General features: G+C 43.3%; 1 protein-coding gene across 1 annotated transcript in view; it reads right to left on the reverse strand.

Moving 5' to 3' along the window:
* The window catches only part of LOC311233492 (rho GTPase-activating protein 22-like), a gene marked incomplete at both ends in the record, with an annotated part of 169,581 nt that overhangs the window by 20,414 nt on the left and 134,730 nt on the right, over nt 1-14,437 (reverse strand). Inside the window, 2 exons of the mRNA XM_084320459.1 lie at nt 3,661-4,613; nt 4,847-5,090. Of these exons, the coding sequence (XP_084176585.1) occupies nt 3,661-4,613; nt 4,847-5,090 (1,197 nt within the window). The remainder of the gene's footprint in view (nt 1-3,660; nt 4,614-4,846; nt 5,091-14,437) is intronic.

The following is a 14,437-nucleotide window of genomic DNA, read 5'->3' on the forward strand; positions in this document are numbered from 1 at the left end:
ACGTTTTGCATTTATAGACATGACTCAATGAGGAATCAGCATTACACACACACAGATTAGATAAAAATGTATTGTCATCATACAGCACAAGTACAATACAACGAAAATAAGTTTGGCATCCAACCAGAGTGTAAATGTAAGTACAATAGTAACATAATCAAGCCGTTTCTACACTGGCTCTTAGATGTGCGGAAGCAATGTAATAAATAAATAATATAAGAATAACAAGACAGTATATGGAAAATTAATAGTCTATTCCACTATAGCGATCGGGGGTTAGTTCTTATTTATTCTCTGACATGGTTAGTTGAGTTATGACTATATATGTGACCGCGCACAGCGCTATCGACCAGTATTCGGTCCGCGGCATTTCGAAGATTTCTTTTTTCATATTATCACCGGTTGAATGTTTAAGAACATGTTTACTATAAAAGCTAACAGTTATAGTATCTATAAAGGTAATATTACTTTGTTTAAAGTCATGCTGTTCTGAGACTATTTCGTTCTTGCGTGGGGAGGAGTTAAATTTACATTTGATTCCAAGATCATGCAAAGTACCAAGAGAGTGAACAACAACATACAGATTTCACGACACCGTTGTCTGTCGTGCAACGTTCTGTTTTCTTTATGGGTAAGTTGACTTAATATTATTTTATGTTTGTGTGTGTGTTTTATGTTTAATTATTATGTTTAATGTGGCATAAATAGACCAATACAGTCTGTATTAAGTAATGTTGTGTTTTGGAAATAAGCATTGCATCGGAAACTGGAAGAACTGGAAGAAATTGTAGTCTTAACTCATTCAGCACCGTTCACGTATATATATATACGTGTTTGTCCGCCAATCGAATAACGGCAACCACGTATACGTTATTGGATCGTTATTTCTTTTATTCGCTATTTCCATTCATAAATCACCCAGCAAGGCTGTGGCAATGTGTCTGAGATCGCAAAGGTCCAATACCGGCGCCTGGTGGTATGCGGCCGATGTCGCACTTCCTTTCTGACTCTGTGTATGACTCTGTGTATCATTGAAATTCCTCCGGGCGGAGTTATCGAATAGGCTGGAACGAGGGGTATACCCGATCGCATTGAATCGCTTTCGGGACGCCGGATTCATTACTGTGGGGAGTTATGGCATGGTCCAAATGGACATACGATCTACCAGATGGCAATCAAATAATTGGAATATTCTTTTTGGAATCTCAATTCAGCTTGGTTGTGCATTGTTTTCATAGCCATCGCCCTGATCAGTGTATGCTGTTGTACTAACGAATGCCGTTATTGACAATCAATTAATCAGAAACGACCCCCATGCATGATGGAACATAATATACCAATCATATGCATTTGAATTTGTAATTGTAGCATGTATAGGGACGAAATGCCAATGGATTAAGTATAATATGCGTCGCGGGCTATTACTAGCCTCCCAGGAATGACCCCAGACCACTCTAAAACCATACTTATATTCACCACGGTATAAAATGAGAATGTATAGATGGAAAAAATATTCCCTTTTCACATCTTGAACGATAGATACTCGATATCAAATGGGCCATAGTATTGCATATATAGCTATAATATTTAAATAGTTATAGCCCTGCAAACAAGGTGAGCGACTCCCACCGTTTACAGCAATGGCGGTAGCTACTACAGGATGAGGCTAATCCGTGGCGTCCAATGAATTAAGAAGGAGCAGACCCCGGGCTTTCGATTGGCGTCTAGATTGAATAAAACTACACTACACCAGCTGCCGTATCACGCTGTTTATATCTCTGTTAACTCATTCAGCGCCAGGGGTCGCTGTCTACCTTCTGGCTAGAACGCCAAGTCAATGGGGAGACTGCGAAACTTGCGAGTGCTTAAAATATATCTTATATTATAGCTATGGGTCTAATAACACCGTTGATTGTCAGTGAGTTGCTTCTGGTCAACATGCAAAAAACAGATGGGGCTTGTCAGCCAACGGTAAACAGCACAACACAGTCCACACAGACAGCTTCGATCGCGGGAGAAAGAAATATCAGATCAACGCAAGATTTGATATATAGTGTTCTTACCTTGTCTCTGATGTAATGCAAAAAGAATTATCCAATTATCTGATCGCCATTCCAAATACTGCTCGCGGAGGTCCGTCCCACGTTGTCCGGCATTGCATATGAAGGGGGGGCAGCCTCGCAGATGTATCGTTGTAAACACTCGTCCTGCTGGAGTATTTAAACCCTGCCCGCACGCCTGAATGCCTTCTACAACAGAACTGCGTTTCCGCGTCTCTGATTGGCCAGGTCATTTCTGGTCATGTGACATGTACGCCCAATCGTGGGACAGCAAGTTTCTACACTGGTTAAGCTTAGGCGCTCGTTCGAAGTTGGTTATGGTTAGAGTTTGTCTTAGAGCATGGCGATAGAACGCCTGCCCTGATTCCGACGGTTAAGCTTAGGCACTCTTTCGAAGTTGGTTAAGGTTAGAGTTTGTCTTAGAGCATGGCGATAGAACGCCAGGTAGTTTGCAGGCTGTTAGACCCGGAAATAGGCGCAGAACTTGCTGTCCCATGATTGGCGCACATGTCACATGACCTGGCCAATCAGAGCGCAAAACTCGAACCCGGAAATGCAGTTCCGTCATAGAAGGCATACACGCTGCCCGCACGGCTCAGATTGGCCCAGAAAAGAAACTACATTGTTTCTAATGGAGTGCAATACCGGCTGGAAGGCGTAGGCGGTGGTATTTGCCCTTTGCGAGCTCAGACCCATTCCCAATGATAACATCAGGCTGGATGGATGAAAAATGAATGGATATAGCTAATAAAAGAAATAACGATTAAAACCCAACTTTTCTCGTGATTGGCACTGAACGCGAGTTAACCCGACTTTTCTCGTGATTGCCGCAGAATGAGTTAATATTAATTGTGCACTGTTGAGCTGTATAATGACAATTAAAGACTCTAGAAATATTATACTATTTCATTTTATTTTAAGCTTGTTTAACAGCTATTTTCACAGTCATGACAGCATTTACTGTGACAGCACTTAATTATGTTAATGTTATTCAGGAGTGGCTGGGGGGTATTGTTCACACCCAGCCCAAACTGGCAGAAGTGTTCAAATCTGGCCTGCCTTTGAGAGGCTTTTTATCAGCTTCAATCTTCTAGAAGAAAAATCTTGTTTTACAAGATTCAAATGAGCACATCATCTTCAAACATGCTCAGATTTCAACGTATGACACATAATTTGAAAGCTTACATTCTGTACTTTCACAATCTGTACAAATCTGGAAAATGAAAATGGAGACATGTGGCATCAATCGCTGGTCAGGGTCACATATGTAAAACGTGATTGTTAATGATACAAATAGTGTCATATTTATTATCATTATAATTATTAAATTCTGGGGATATCTGTCATATTGAAGTGATAGCAATCCCCAAGGACTTGTCCCAAAGAAGGCTCTTCCAAACTCGGGTGCATGCCATACATCGAGACATAGTCGTATTTATTATCATTATAATTATTTAATTCCGCGGATATCTGTCATATTGAAGTGATGGCAATCCCCAAGGACTTGTTCCAAAGAAGGCTCTTCCAAACTCGGGTGCACGCCATACATCGAGACAGTCATATTATTATTTACAGTCAGTTGGTCAGTCCATGTCAGTACCTCGTGTCTGTGATCCTGAGGGGAGAAAGACCTCTGAGCTGCCCATACTGAGAGGGGCATCGGTGGGGCCAGAGGAGGTGGCTGGGGAGGTATGGTGGTGGTTGTCATCTTTATCATCATCTTCATCATAGCTGTTGTCTTCTGATTCCTGGTTTGAAGGAGACCATGACAATCTTTTTGGCAACGCTTGACTGCTGTTCTCATCCAATGGGAGTATCTCACAGGAGGACCAGGAGGAAGAGGAGTCCACAGTCATCCTTGCCTCCTTTAGTCTGTCTCCTTCCCCTCTCTCCACTGCAGAAGAACTTCCAAGCTTTTTGTCTACAGCAGTGGCTACAAATTGGCTTCCTGTGGCTTCAAAACAGCTGCTGGTGACTCCCTCTGTCCTCTGGTGAAGGGAGTCTCTGTCCAGGTTGTCATAGACAGACAGAGTACTGTCCTCCTGTGCCTCACTGCTGCCACCACTGGCTGGCCCTGCTAATGCACCCTCTCCCTTTGCAGGTTCTTCTGTGCCAGTCCCCGCCTCTCCACAGCCACAGGGCACTGGTCTTGGCTTGGACTTGTTGGATGATGCTGCATCCTCTGCCTGGAAGGTGGGTGTGGTCGCGGGGTCTATGAGGGGGAAGGTGGGGGTTGGGGTGGGAACTGGGGTAGCATGGGAGAAAGAAGGTGGAGGAGCTGGGAAATGATGCCAGTAGTCTGACTGGGCTGAGCTGTGTCTGTCTGTGTGGAGCTGGGGCTGGAGGACGGGGTGTTGGTGGGACTGGAGGACAGGGTGTTGGTGAGGGTGGCTGGTTGAGGGCAGGGGATGAGGCTGGCTGGTTGAGGGTAGGGGATGAGGCTGGCTGGTTGAGGGCAGGGGGTAGAAGCACGTCTCCGGGTGGGACGATGTGTAGCGGTGGCCCGGAGGTCTCCTCTGGCTGACAAACGAGTCACCAGTAGATAGGATATGGCTATAGGGACATAGGAGGAAAACCAAAGAGAAGCATGGTGTTGTGAGGTTTATCGCCTACATAACTACATTGCCTACATACAGTCTCTTTAACTTAAAATTAAGATTAAATATAATATAACGTTTTTTCCCCACAAGTTTTTAGTTTAAATATAAGATATTTAAAATGCAGTCGGCCAATGGAAACGGCTGTATATGTGCAATACAAAACGTTTTGTTCACCAATGTGTTTACCTTGTGTTGTGGTGCTCTGATGCAGGCTCAGCTGAAGCAAAGATATCCCCCCTCCCTCGGTCCTCCGTGATGAGTGGGAGAGACAGCTGACGGGCACAGGGGTGGAGCTGAGGCAGCCAGGGGGCATTTGGTGAAGAATGGGGACCTCCTGGAGGTTGGGTGGAGCAGGATGGAGGAGGTCTGGAGAAGAGAGACTGATGTTCTCTGATCATCTCTGACATCAGCCATTGAACCACTGCTGCCCCTAGACACATGGAATTAATACAGTAATTATAATGATGGTTTTTAATTACACTGAATATATTTAACTATAAGAGATTGAATTAATAAAATAATTATACTAATGGTATTTAATTTATACAATAATTATACGGATGATGTTTCATTAATATAATAATTTTAAGAGATTGAATTCATACAATAATGAAGACATGTAATTATACTAAAGAGATTGAATTAATATAATTAAAGGCATTTAAAAGAGGGATTTAATTCATTAAACAATTATACTGAATATATTTAATTAATATAATAATTAGACTTAATAATCTGCCGTGCCTCTGAAGCATTTCCCCCCAAAAAAGAGGTGTGGCAATCACAGCACAGTGCTGATTGTTAACGCATTCCCCGCCAACAACAAGTTTACTCGTTATTGGGCGCCAATCATTGAACGCCACCAACGAGTATACTCATTATTTGACAGTTTTTCCTTTTATTCGATATTTTTATTCATCCAGGGACCTTCGTGTTACCATAGGTAATTAGTCTGAGGTCGCCAAAGTGCAATACGTGCCGCATCCAGCTAGACGGCGGTATCGTGCACCCTTTGTAACCTTGTATCTTGGCCTGTGGAATGGCCAAATGTCTCCGGTTTCATTTTTCCTTGTCGGGCGAGGCGAGCGGTTATCCCGGTTCCATTGAAGCGCGTTAAATATCCCCAATCCATATGTTGTGGTGGATTATGCCGTGGACCAAATGGACATTGGATGTACCAGATAGCGATCAAACAATTGGAATATTATTTTTGGAATACTCCGATCACAGGTAAGGACGATCTGACGTCAATTTTAGCTTGATCCTGCAATGCTTTTATACCGATCGGGCTGATAAGCGTTTTTAGTGTTCAATACGAATGCCGTTACTGACAATCAAATAATCAGAAACGACCCCCCCCTTTCATGCATTCATGATGGAACATAATACCTATGATATAGATTTGATTTCGGAATAATAGCGTGTACAGGCAAGAAACGGCAACGTCTATAGTGTGATTGACGTATACGGCTATAACTATAACATTTCGGGAATTACCCTAGACCGCTCTAAAACCATACTTATATTCACCACGGTATAACACGGGGACGTATGGATGTAAAAATTTATTCTTTTTCACATATTGAACGATAGATAGGTGATGTCAAATGGGCCATAGTATTGTTTCCATAGCTATAATATAGAATATAGTTATAGCTCTACAAACAAGGTGATGCACTCCTATCTTTTAAAGCGTGGCAGTACTAGAGCGGGGCCCGGCTAATTCCCGGCGGTCAATGGAGAGGCAGGAATTATAATAAACCTGTTACCCCCAGAGCAAATCATACCCCTTCCTCTCTCCCTCCCCCTACTGTGATGGACAACATAGAATAAAGATATCCTCCAGTGGGAAATCAAATGATATGTGCGAATTATGAGTCATAATGCCATCTATCCACCTCTGAATCATGAGCATGCTCAGAGCCATAATGCCAAACTCTCTCGCTCTCTCTTTCTACCCTTTTTTGGACAATCCAAGACCTTTTTACTTCTTGTGTATTACGCTATTATCGGCTACATTCACTACATTTTCTAGTTTCAGATTTTTTTATTAAAGTACACTGTATTTGCTATTTTGCCACTTTATTAATTAAAATGTTTTATTATACACATATTTCATACATTCGGCCCTCTCCCACCTGGACGAGAGCAACACCCATGTTAGAACGCTGTTCGTCGACTTCAGCTCAGCATTCAACATCATCATCCCCTCCAAACTCATCTCCAAACTTGGTGACCTTGTGGAAACGTTTGTATTTTTTTGGGATTATTCTTTCCAAAAGCAAAGAGGCCTAAAAGCGTGGGTAACGCTAATGGTGCGCATTCCAGAGAGGCTAACTGCCTAAGAAAACGGGCACAGAGGCACTGAAAGAGGATTTCACCCATCTAATGAACACACTAGACTAGACAAATATCAAGATGTATCCATCAGTGGACCAATTACATGCTTTTGCAGAGGACAAGAAGCCTTCAGTCGACTCTTTCAGACATTAAGCACGCCCCACAGCCCAAACGGAATGATACAAAAATAATTGCATTCGGGGGGGGTAGTCGACTACCAGTAGACTATCGGCAAATTTTGGCCAATCAAAGTCGACTATACAAATCCTTAGTCGGGGACAGCCCTACTCTTTGGAAATATTACACCTCTGTCTGTCTGTCTGTCTGTCTGTCTGTCTGTCTGTCTGTCTGTCTGTCTGTCTGTCTGTCTGTCTGTCTGTCTGTCTGTCTGTCTGTCTGTCTGTCTGTCTGTCTGTCTGTCTGTCTGTCTGTCTGTCTGTCTGTCTGTCTGCCTGCCTGCCTGGCCGCCTGCCTGCCTGCCTGCCTGCCTGCCTGCCTGCCTGCCTTCTCTGCTACAAACTCACCACCTCCAAACTTCCCCCGTTCTTGATAAATATATCTTCTATATCACTACAGTGTCCGCCTGCATATTGGGTCCCCCAGTCCTCGCCCTGACAGAGTAGGTGCACACACCCCCGTCCCAGACAGAGGTGGAGCGTGTCTAGAGCTTCAAATTCCTGGGTGTCCACAGAATTGTGGAACAGGGGTGTGATGTTTTGATGATGTGATTAATTCTGTGGGGGTTAACTTCTAGGTAATATCATATAACCACAACTATTCTCAACTATTCTCATAAGTGGAGTGCTGCCCCATTACACTACCCCTGCACCACCAACCCAGTGGAGTGCTGCCCCATGTCACTATCCTGCACCACCAATCCTCTGCCCCATGTCACTATCACTGCACCACCAACCATCTGCCCCATGTCACTATCCCTGCACCACCAACCATCTGCCCCATGTCACTATCCCTGCACCACCAACCCTCTGCCCCATGTCACTATCCCTGCACCACAAACCCTCTGCCCCATGTCACTATCCCTGCACCACCAACCCTCTGCCCCATGTCACTATCCCTGCACCACCAACCCGTGGGAATATTGCTTAGTCTAGTTATAGGTTGTCGCATGAAAGGTGGGATAGAACAAAGGCTGACTACATGATATAATCATCATCATAATCATAATAATAATAGACGACATGTTCTATGTATCAACTGGCTGCCTTGGACTTGTACACCATAGTCTCGAAAAAAATTCAAACAGTACCACTGCATCATCTACTTTGGGATAAAGCAGTTATTGGGACATGGAAATGTAGGCTATGTGAAATAACATGTAATGAGGGCAGGGGTAATGCCTGGCACACACTAGAAGATTCCAAATCCTAACCGATATTGAAACGGTGGTTTGACACATAATGTCATGTTTAAAATGTTTTGCCTTTCATTTGTTAGAACGCATTGGACAATTTTGCCAAAACGGAGCACTTGATCTTGACTTGACTGAGAATAATCAAAGACTCTAGTCACCCAAACAACTGCCTCTTTGAACTGCTGCAGTCAGGCAAGCGATACCGGAGTCTCATGGCCAGTACAGAGAGACTCAGAAGGAGCTTCTATCCCTGGGCCCAGGAGTTCAAAACTTGTAATCCCTATCTGATTGGATCAGATTTCATTTCAACTCATTATGAATTGAAAATGGAGGACCCTGATGTAAACAAGATGAAAGTCTTTCTCTGGTCTGCATCCCCCTAACAATTGTGTGTATTGAGCTGTACTGTACTGTATGGTACCCATTCTGCAATCTGTTATTTAAAAATGTCTATCAATCAATAGGGATTTAATGTTTTGAACTCCTGGGCCCAGGCCATCAGGATGCTCAACGACAATAACACTATGTAACAAACCATCAAATACACTCACAGCACACACATCCACACGTACACACTCACTTTAAATAAACAACTCACTGTAGCACCCACTTTACTCACTTTAGACACTTTAACACACTTTATATTTATTGGTAAAGAGATTTGCACTACAATACATACCTCACTGCACCTTACCCTAAGTTGTACCTCATCCCATTTCTGCATTGTACTGTATACTGTATTGTATTGTAACTCAGTTAAAAAAAATCGACTCTGTATTGTATATATGTATATTGATGAACACTTTTGTTTACACTTTGTTTACGTACTTTTGACTTTCTATTTTATACTTTATCTATTTTTATCTAGCACACTCTCAGGAGCAAAACAGAAAAAAGCATTTCATATAAAAGTATTCTGTATTTTTGTATGACAACTAATAAAGAAACTTGAACTTGGACTCAACTCTCTGAACCTATAATATTGAAAGCACTGCAGGGCTAGACATTACCACTGCCATAAAGATTCACTTTAAATAGTATCTGAATTGGGAGATCCTGTCAAAATTTAGAGTGTATCTGCCCATCGCATACAGGCTGGCTGGCAGTGCACGGAAGTAAGGCATAGAATATTTACATTTCTAGGTTGTTTTCTCTCCTGAATGTATGTCCTCTATCTATCTATCTATTTCTATATCGGTCACTGAGATTTTAGCCTATAGCAAATGGAAATGCTAGAAATTGTCATGCGGGCTGGGAGAACCAATGGAAGATTCCTACTGTTTCTCTATACTCCTCAGTGCGCTCAGCAGATCAGGCCATCAGACAGACATGTGCTGCTTGCAATGGAGGATATAGAGAGGTATTTTATGATCAAATGGCAAAAATAGAAAGTGGTATAACTTATTGTTCAACAAGCATTGGAACTTGTTGAGGATGATCCTACTATACTAAAATACTAGGTCTTGTGGCATGTTTTAAACATCCCCATTTCATGTAAATTCAGTTGAATTGCAACTCTGCACTGTGCATTCAATATGCAGTGCACATGCAGTTTTTTGTAAACAATCGCTGGTGTTCCGATGTGACAGTGATTCACCAACACTGTTCCTCTGCTATTGAATCTCTCTTCATCCGCTGTCGTCCATTCTATTCCCCCGTGAGTTCAACTCTTACATCCTCGTCTGTGTTTACATTCCTCCTGACGCTGACGTCACCGCAGCGGTAGACACGCTGGCCGAACAGCTGACGAACGTTGAACGAAATCACCCGGACAGTTTTGTTGTTGTATTAGGGGATTTTAACCAGGCTAATCTGAGCCGGTCTCTCCCCAGATACAGGCAGCAAGTCACTTGACCAACTCGGGGAGCGAACATTCTTGATCATTGTTATTGTACAATTCGGCAGGCCTACCATTCTGTCCCCTGTGCTGCGCTGGGCAACAGTGATCACCATCTTATCCACCTGATCCCTCGCTACAGGCAGAGATCAAAACCTGTAGTGCGGAGCTTCAGAGTGTGGTCCAGTGAGGCATGCGAGTGTCTCTGCGCCTGGCTGGAGAGGGCAGGCTGTGACCAGGACTTTGTTGAGTGGGCGGGGCCTGAGGCTGGAAACAACCTGGATGAATATACAGACACTGTGACATCATTCATCAGCCTCTGTGAGGAGGTGTGTGTCCCCCTCCGCTCCAGGAAGATCTTCAACAATAACAAGCCCTGGTTTTCAGCCCAACTCAGGTGGCTGTGGTCGGAGAAGGAGGTGGCCAGGCACAGTGGTGATGCTTAGCGGTTCAGGCAGGCCAAGTACAAGTTCGCCAAAGAGGTGAGGGAGGCGAAACTTTGCTTCTCAGAGAAACTGCGGCAGCAGCTCTCAGAGGGGAATTCCTCCTCCGTATGGAAAAGCCTCAAGACCATTACAAACTATAAGCCGAAGTCACCACAGGCGCCTGATAGCCTCCCCCTTGCGAACGAGCTAAATACATTTTATTGTAGGTTTGAGAAAGAGGTTGCCCCCCGCCCTCTTCCTTCACCCACTCGGCCACAACCTCCATCCCCCCACCCCAGTGCCCCCCCCCCTCCCCTCTCTCTGTCAGTGTGAGAGAGGTGAAACGGCTGTTTTCTAGTCAGAATCCCCGGAAGGCGGCCGGCCCGGTCTCTGTCTCCCCCTCTGCCCTGAAGCACTGCGCTGACCAGCTCGCACCGGTGTTTACCACCATTTTTAATGCCTCGCTGGAGCTGTGTCACGTCCCAGTATGCTTCAAGGCCTCAACCATCATCCCCGTCCCCAAGAAGGCCAAGGTCACGGGCCTTAATGACTACAGACCTGTCGCCCTGACCTCTGTGGTCATGAAGGTCCTGGAGCGCTTTGTCCTGGCCCACCTGAAGCTCATTACAGATCCTGTGCTGGACCTGCTGCAGTTTGTGTACAGAGCCTATAGATCCACAGAGGATGCTGTGAACATGGCTCTGCACTATACGCTGGAACATCTGGACTGCGCAGGCAACTATGTCAGGATCTTGTATGTGGACTTCAGCTCGGCTTTCAACACTATCCTTCCACCCATCCTGGAGCACCAGCTATCCCTGCTGCAGGTGCCGGCCTCCACTCGCAGGTGGATTACGACTTCCTGTCCAACAGGTCTCAGCGGGTGAAGCTGGGGAAGTGCATTTCCAGCTCTAGGTCCACCAGCACCGGTTCCCTGCAGGGCTGCGTCCTGTCCCCACTACTGTTCTCCCTGTACACCAACAGCTGTGCCTCTCTCCACCCCTCGGTCAAACTCCTGAAAAAAAAAAAAAAAAAAAAAAAAAATATATATATATATATATATATATATATATTAGAGGTGGGCATAGATTAATTTTTTTAATCTAGATTAATCTATCTGCAATCCTGGATTTAATCTAGATTAATCTAGATTAAAATGGCTCAAAAAAAAAAAAAAAAACTGCCGAAGGCATTCAAAACATGTGTGTTCTACTCAAATAATGACCAGAAGTAAGTCCTTACTTTTTCTTTCCTCCTTATGTTTCTCAGGCCAGGTGGCCCATTATACCATGAGCCCATCTCCCGTTTCCAAAATGCATTACAGACTGTTTGAAAAAGCTGTTTTGCTATAATAATTGGTAATGAAATATCAAAATAATGTTCAATAAGATGTACTTGTGTTTAATAAGTTGTTTTATTCAGAAGTTAACACAAATACATAATATTACCAGTACAGTACAGTATCTAGCACACTCTCAGGAGCAAAACAGAAAGAATCATTTCAAACTTGAACTATGTGACATGGCTTGAATCAACTGCAAAAAACATTTTTTTTTTCTTTTTTTTTATAGATTAATGCGTTAATTATATTATCGCGCGATACTAGTATAGCGTTAACGCAGCACGTTAACGCCGTTAACGGCCCAGCTCTAATATATATATATATATATATATATATATATATATATATATATATATATATATATATATATATATATGTGTGTATATATATATATATATATATATATATATATATATATATATATATATATATATATATATATATATATATATATATATATATATATATATGTGTGTGTATTTAAATTATTAATCCTCCACTGCACTGTTTTTTTGTCCTGTGTCTGTGTTGGTGTTGTTGTTACTGTGAAAAAAAGAAATGAAAAAATGCATACACTGTAATGCCGCAACAATTACATGTGTTTTTACACAAATGGCTTAATAAAGGAATCTGAATCTGAATCCTCCATCACATCCAGAGACCACTGACTATAAAATGAGGAAGGAAATGTTATCCCAATTTATTGATTCTTCCAAATGGCATATCTGTTACGTTCTGGTTGCTGTCTGGAACCACCCACCATTCTGTCATCTGTCACTTGTCTCCCCTGTCACTTAGTGCTGTCACTTAGGGTATGGTTCCTGATTGGCTGTCACAGGGGTCTGTGTGGAATGTTAGAATGTGGTGTCTATTTAACCTTCCTATCTTCTGCTTGATATCCGTCAGGTCTTCATTATAGCGTTCGGAGATAACGCGGGCGGTTCCGGTTCTGGACCACCACTAAGCTCCATTATCTTATTCCCTCTTCTTCCTGCCACTCGGCATTGTATCCTAGTATTACTCTTTGTGTTCTTTACTATTAAAACGAACCTGCTTAAGAGTACACCATCTCCGTCTCTGTGATTGCATACCACAATTGGAACTCACCTACCTCCATCCTGACACATATCGTGCTTTTTTTCTTTTTGACACAGGATCTGCTTTTGTCCTTCTACCCCTGCTCCGTGGAGAGCATCCTCACCTACTGCATGTGCGTGTGGTTCCTCAGCTGCACTGATACCTGGAGAGCACTCCCCTCCCTGGAAGAACTGTACAACTGTACAGTCTCTCCCAGGGCCATAAGTAAACGCAGCTCATTTAATTACCTCTGTAATCAAGTTCAAGTTCAAGTTCAAGTTCTTTAATAGTTGTCATACAGAAGTACAGAATACTTTCATACAAAATGCTTCTTACTGTTACGCTCCAGAGACTGTGCTAGACAAGATAGTATCAAATAACATAATAACATAATATAGCATGAATTTAGAAGAAGAAAATGAGGTCACAGTGTTCGGTATAGACATATGTACAATGTTCTGAGTTACCATATAATATACAATACACAATACTATGCAGTGTACTAATGTACAGTACTATCTAGTGCAAAGCAGAAATGGGATGAGGTACAATTTTAGGTACAATTTACAGTAAGGTGTACGAGTTGTAGTGCAATCCTTCATCCATAAATATAAAGTGTGGGGAGTGGGTGCTACAGTGTGTTTGTTTAAAGTGGGTGTGTGCTATAAAGTGTGTGTAGTGGGTGCTACAGTGTGTTTGTTTAAAGTGAGTGTGTGCGTGTGGATGTGTGTGCTATGTGTGTTTGGTGGTTGTTGTTGTGTAGTGTTCATTCATTGTTCGTTTAGCAGCCTGATGGCCTGGGGATAGAAGCTACTTCTGAGTCTTTCTGTGCTCGCCTTGAGACTCCTGTATCGCTTGCCTGACGGCAGCAGTTCAAAGAGGCAGTTGTTCGGGTGGCTCGAGTCCTTAATAATTCTCTTAGCCTTCCCCTTGCAACGCTTGTAGTAAATGTTCTGGAGGGTGGGGAGCCCCCCTCCAATTGTGCGTTCGGCTGAACGTGTCACTCTTTGTAGTCTGCTTTGGTCTTTTGCAGTGCTATTCCCAAACCAGGAGGTGATGTTGCCGGTCAGGATGCTCTCTATTGTACATGAGTAGAAGTTCTTAAGGATCTTCTGGCTGACTTGGAACTTCCTTAGGCGCCTGAGGAAGTAGAGGCGTTGTCGTGCCTTCTTCACCACACTGTTAATGTGTGTGGTCCATGTCAAGTCCTCGGATATGTAGGCTCCGAGGTACTTGAAGCTGTTGACTCTCTCAACCGGTGCCCCGTCGATGCTGAGGGGGCTGTAGTCCTTGACCCCCGACCTCCTGAAGTCCACAATCATCTCCTTTGTTTTGCTGACGTTCAGGGAGAGGCTGTTTTCCTGGCACCATCCCGCCAGGACCT

This window comes from Notolepis coatsorum (genome assembly GCF_963971535.1).
Source record: "Notolepis coatsorum genome assembly, chromosome: 8".
Taxonomy (NCBI): Eukaryota; Metazoa; Chordata; class Actinopteri; order Aulopiformes; family Paralepididae; genus Notolepis; species Notolepis coatsorum.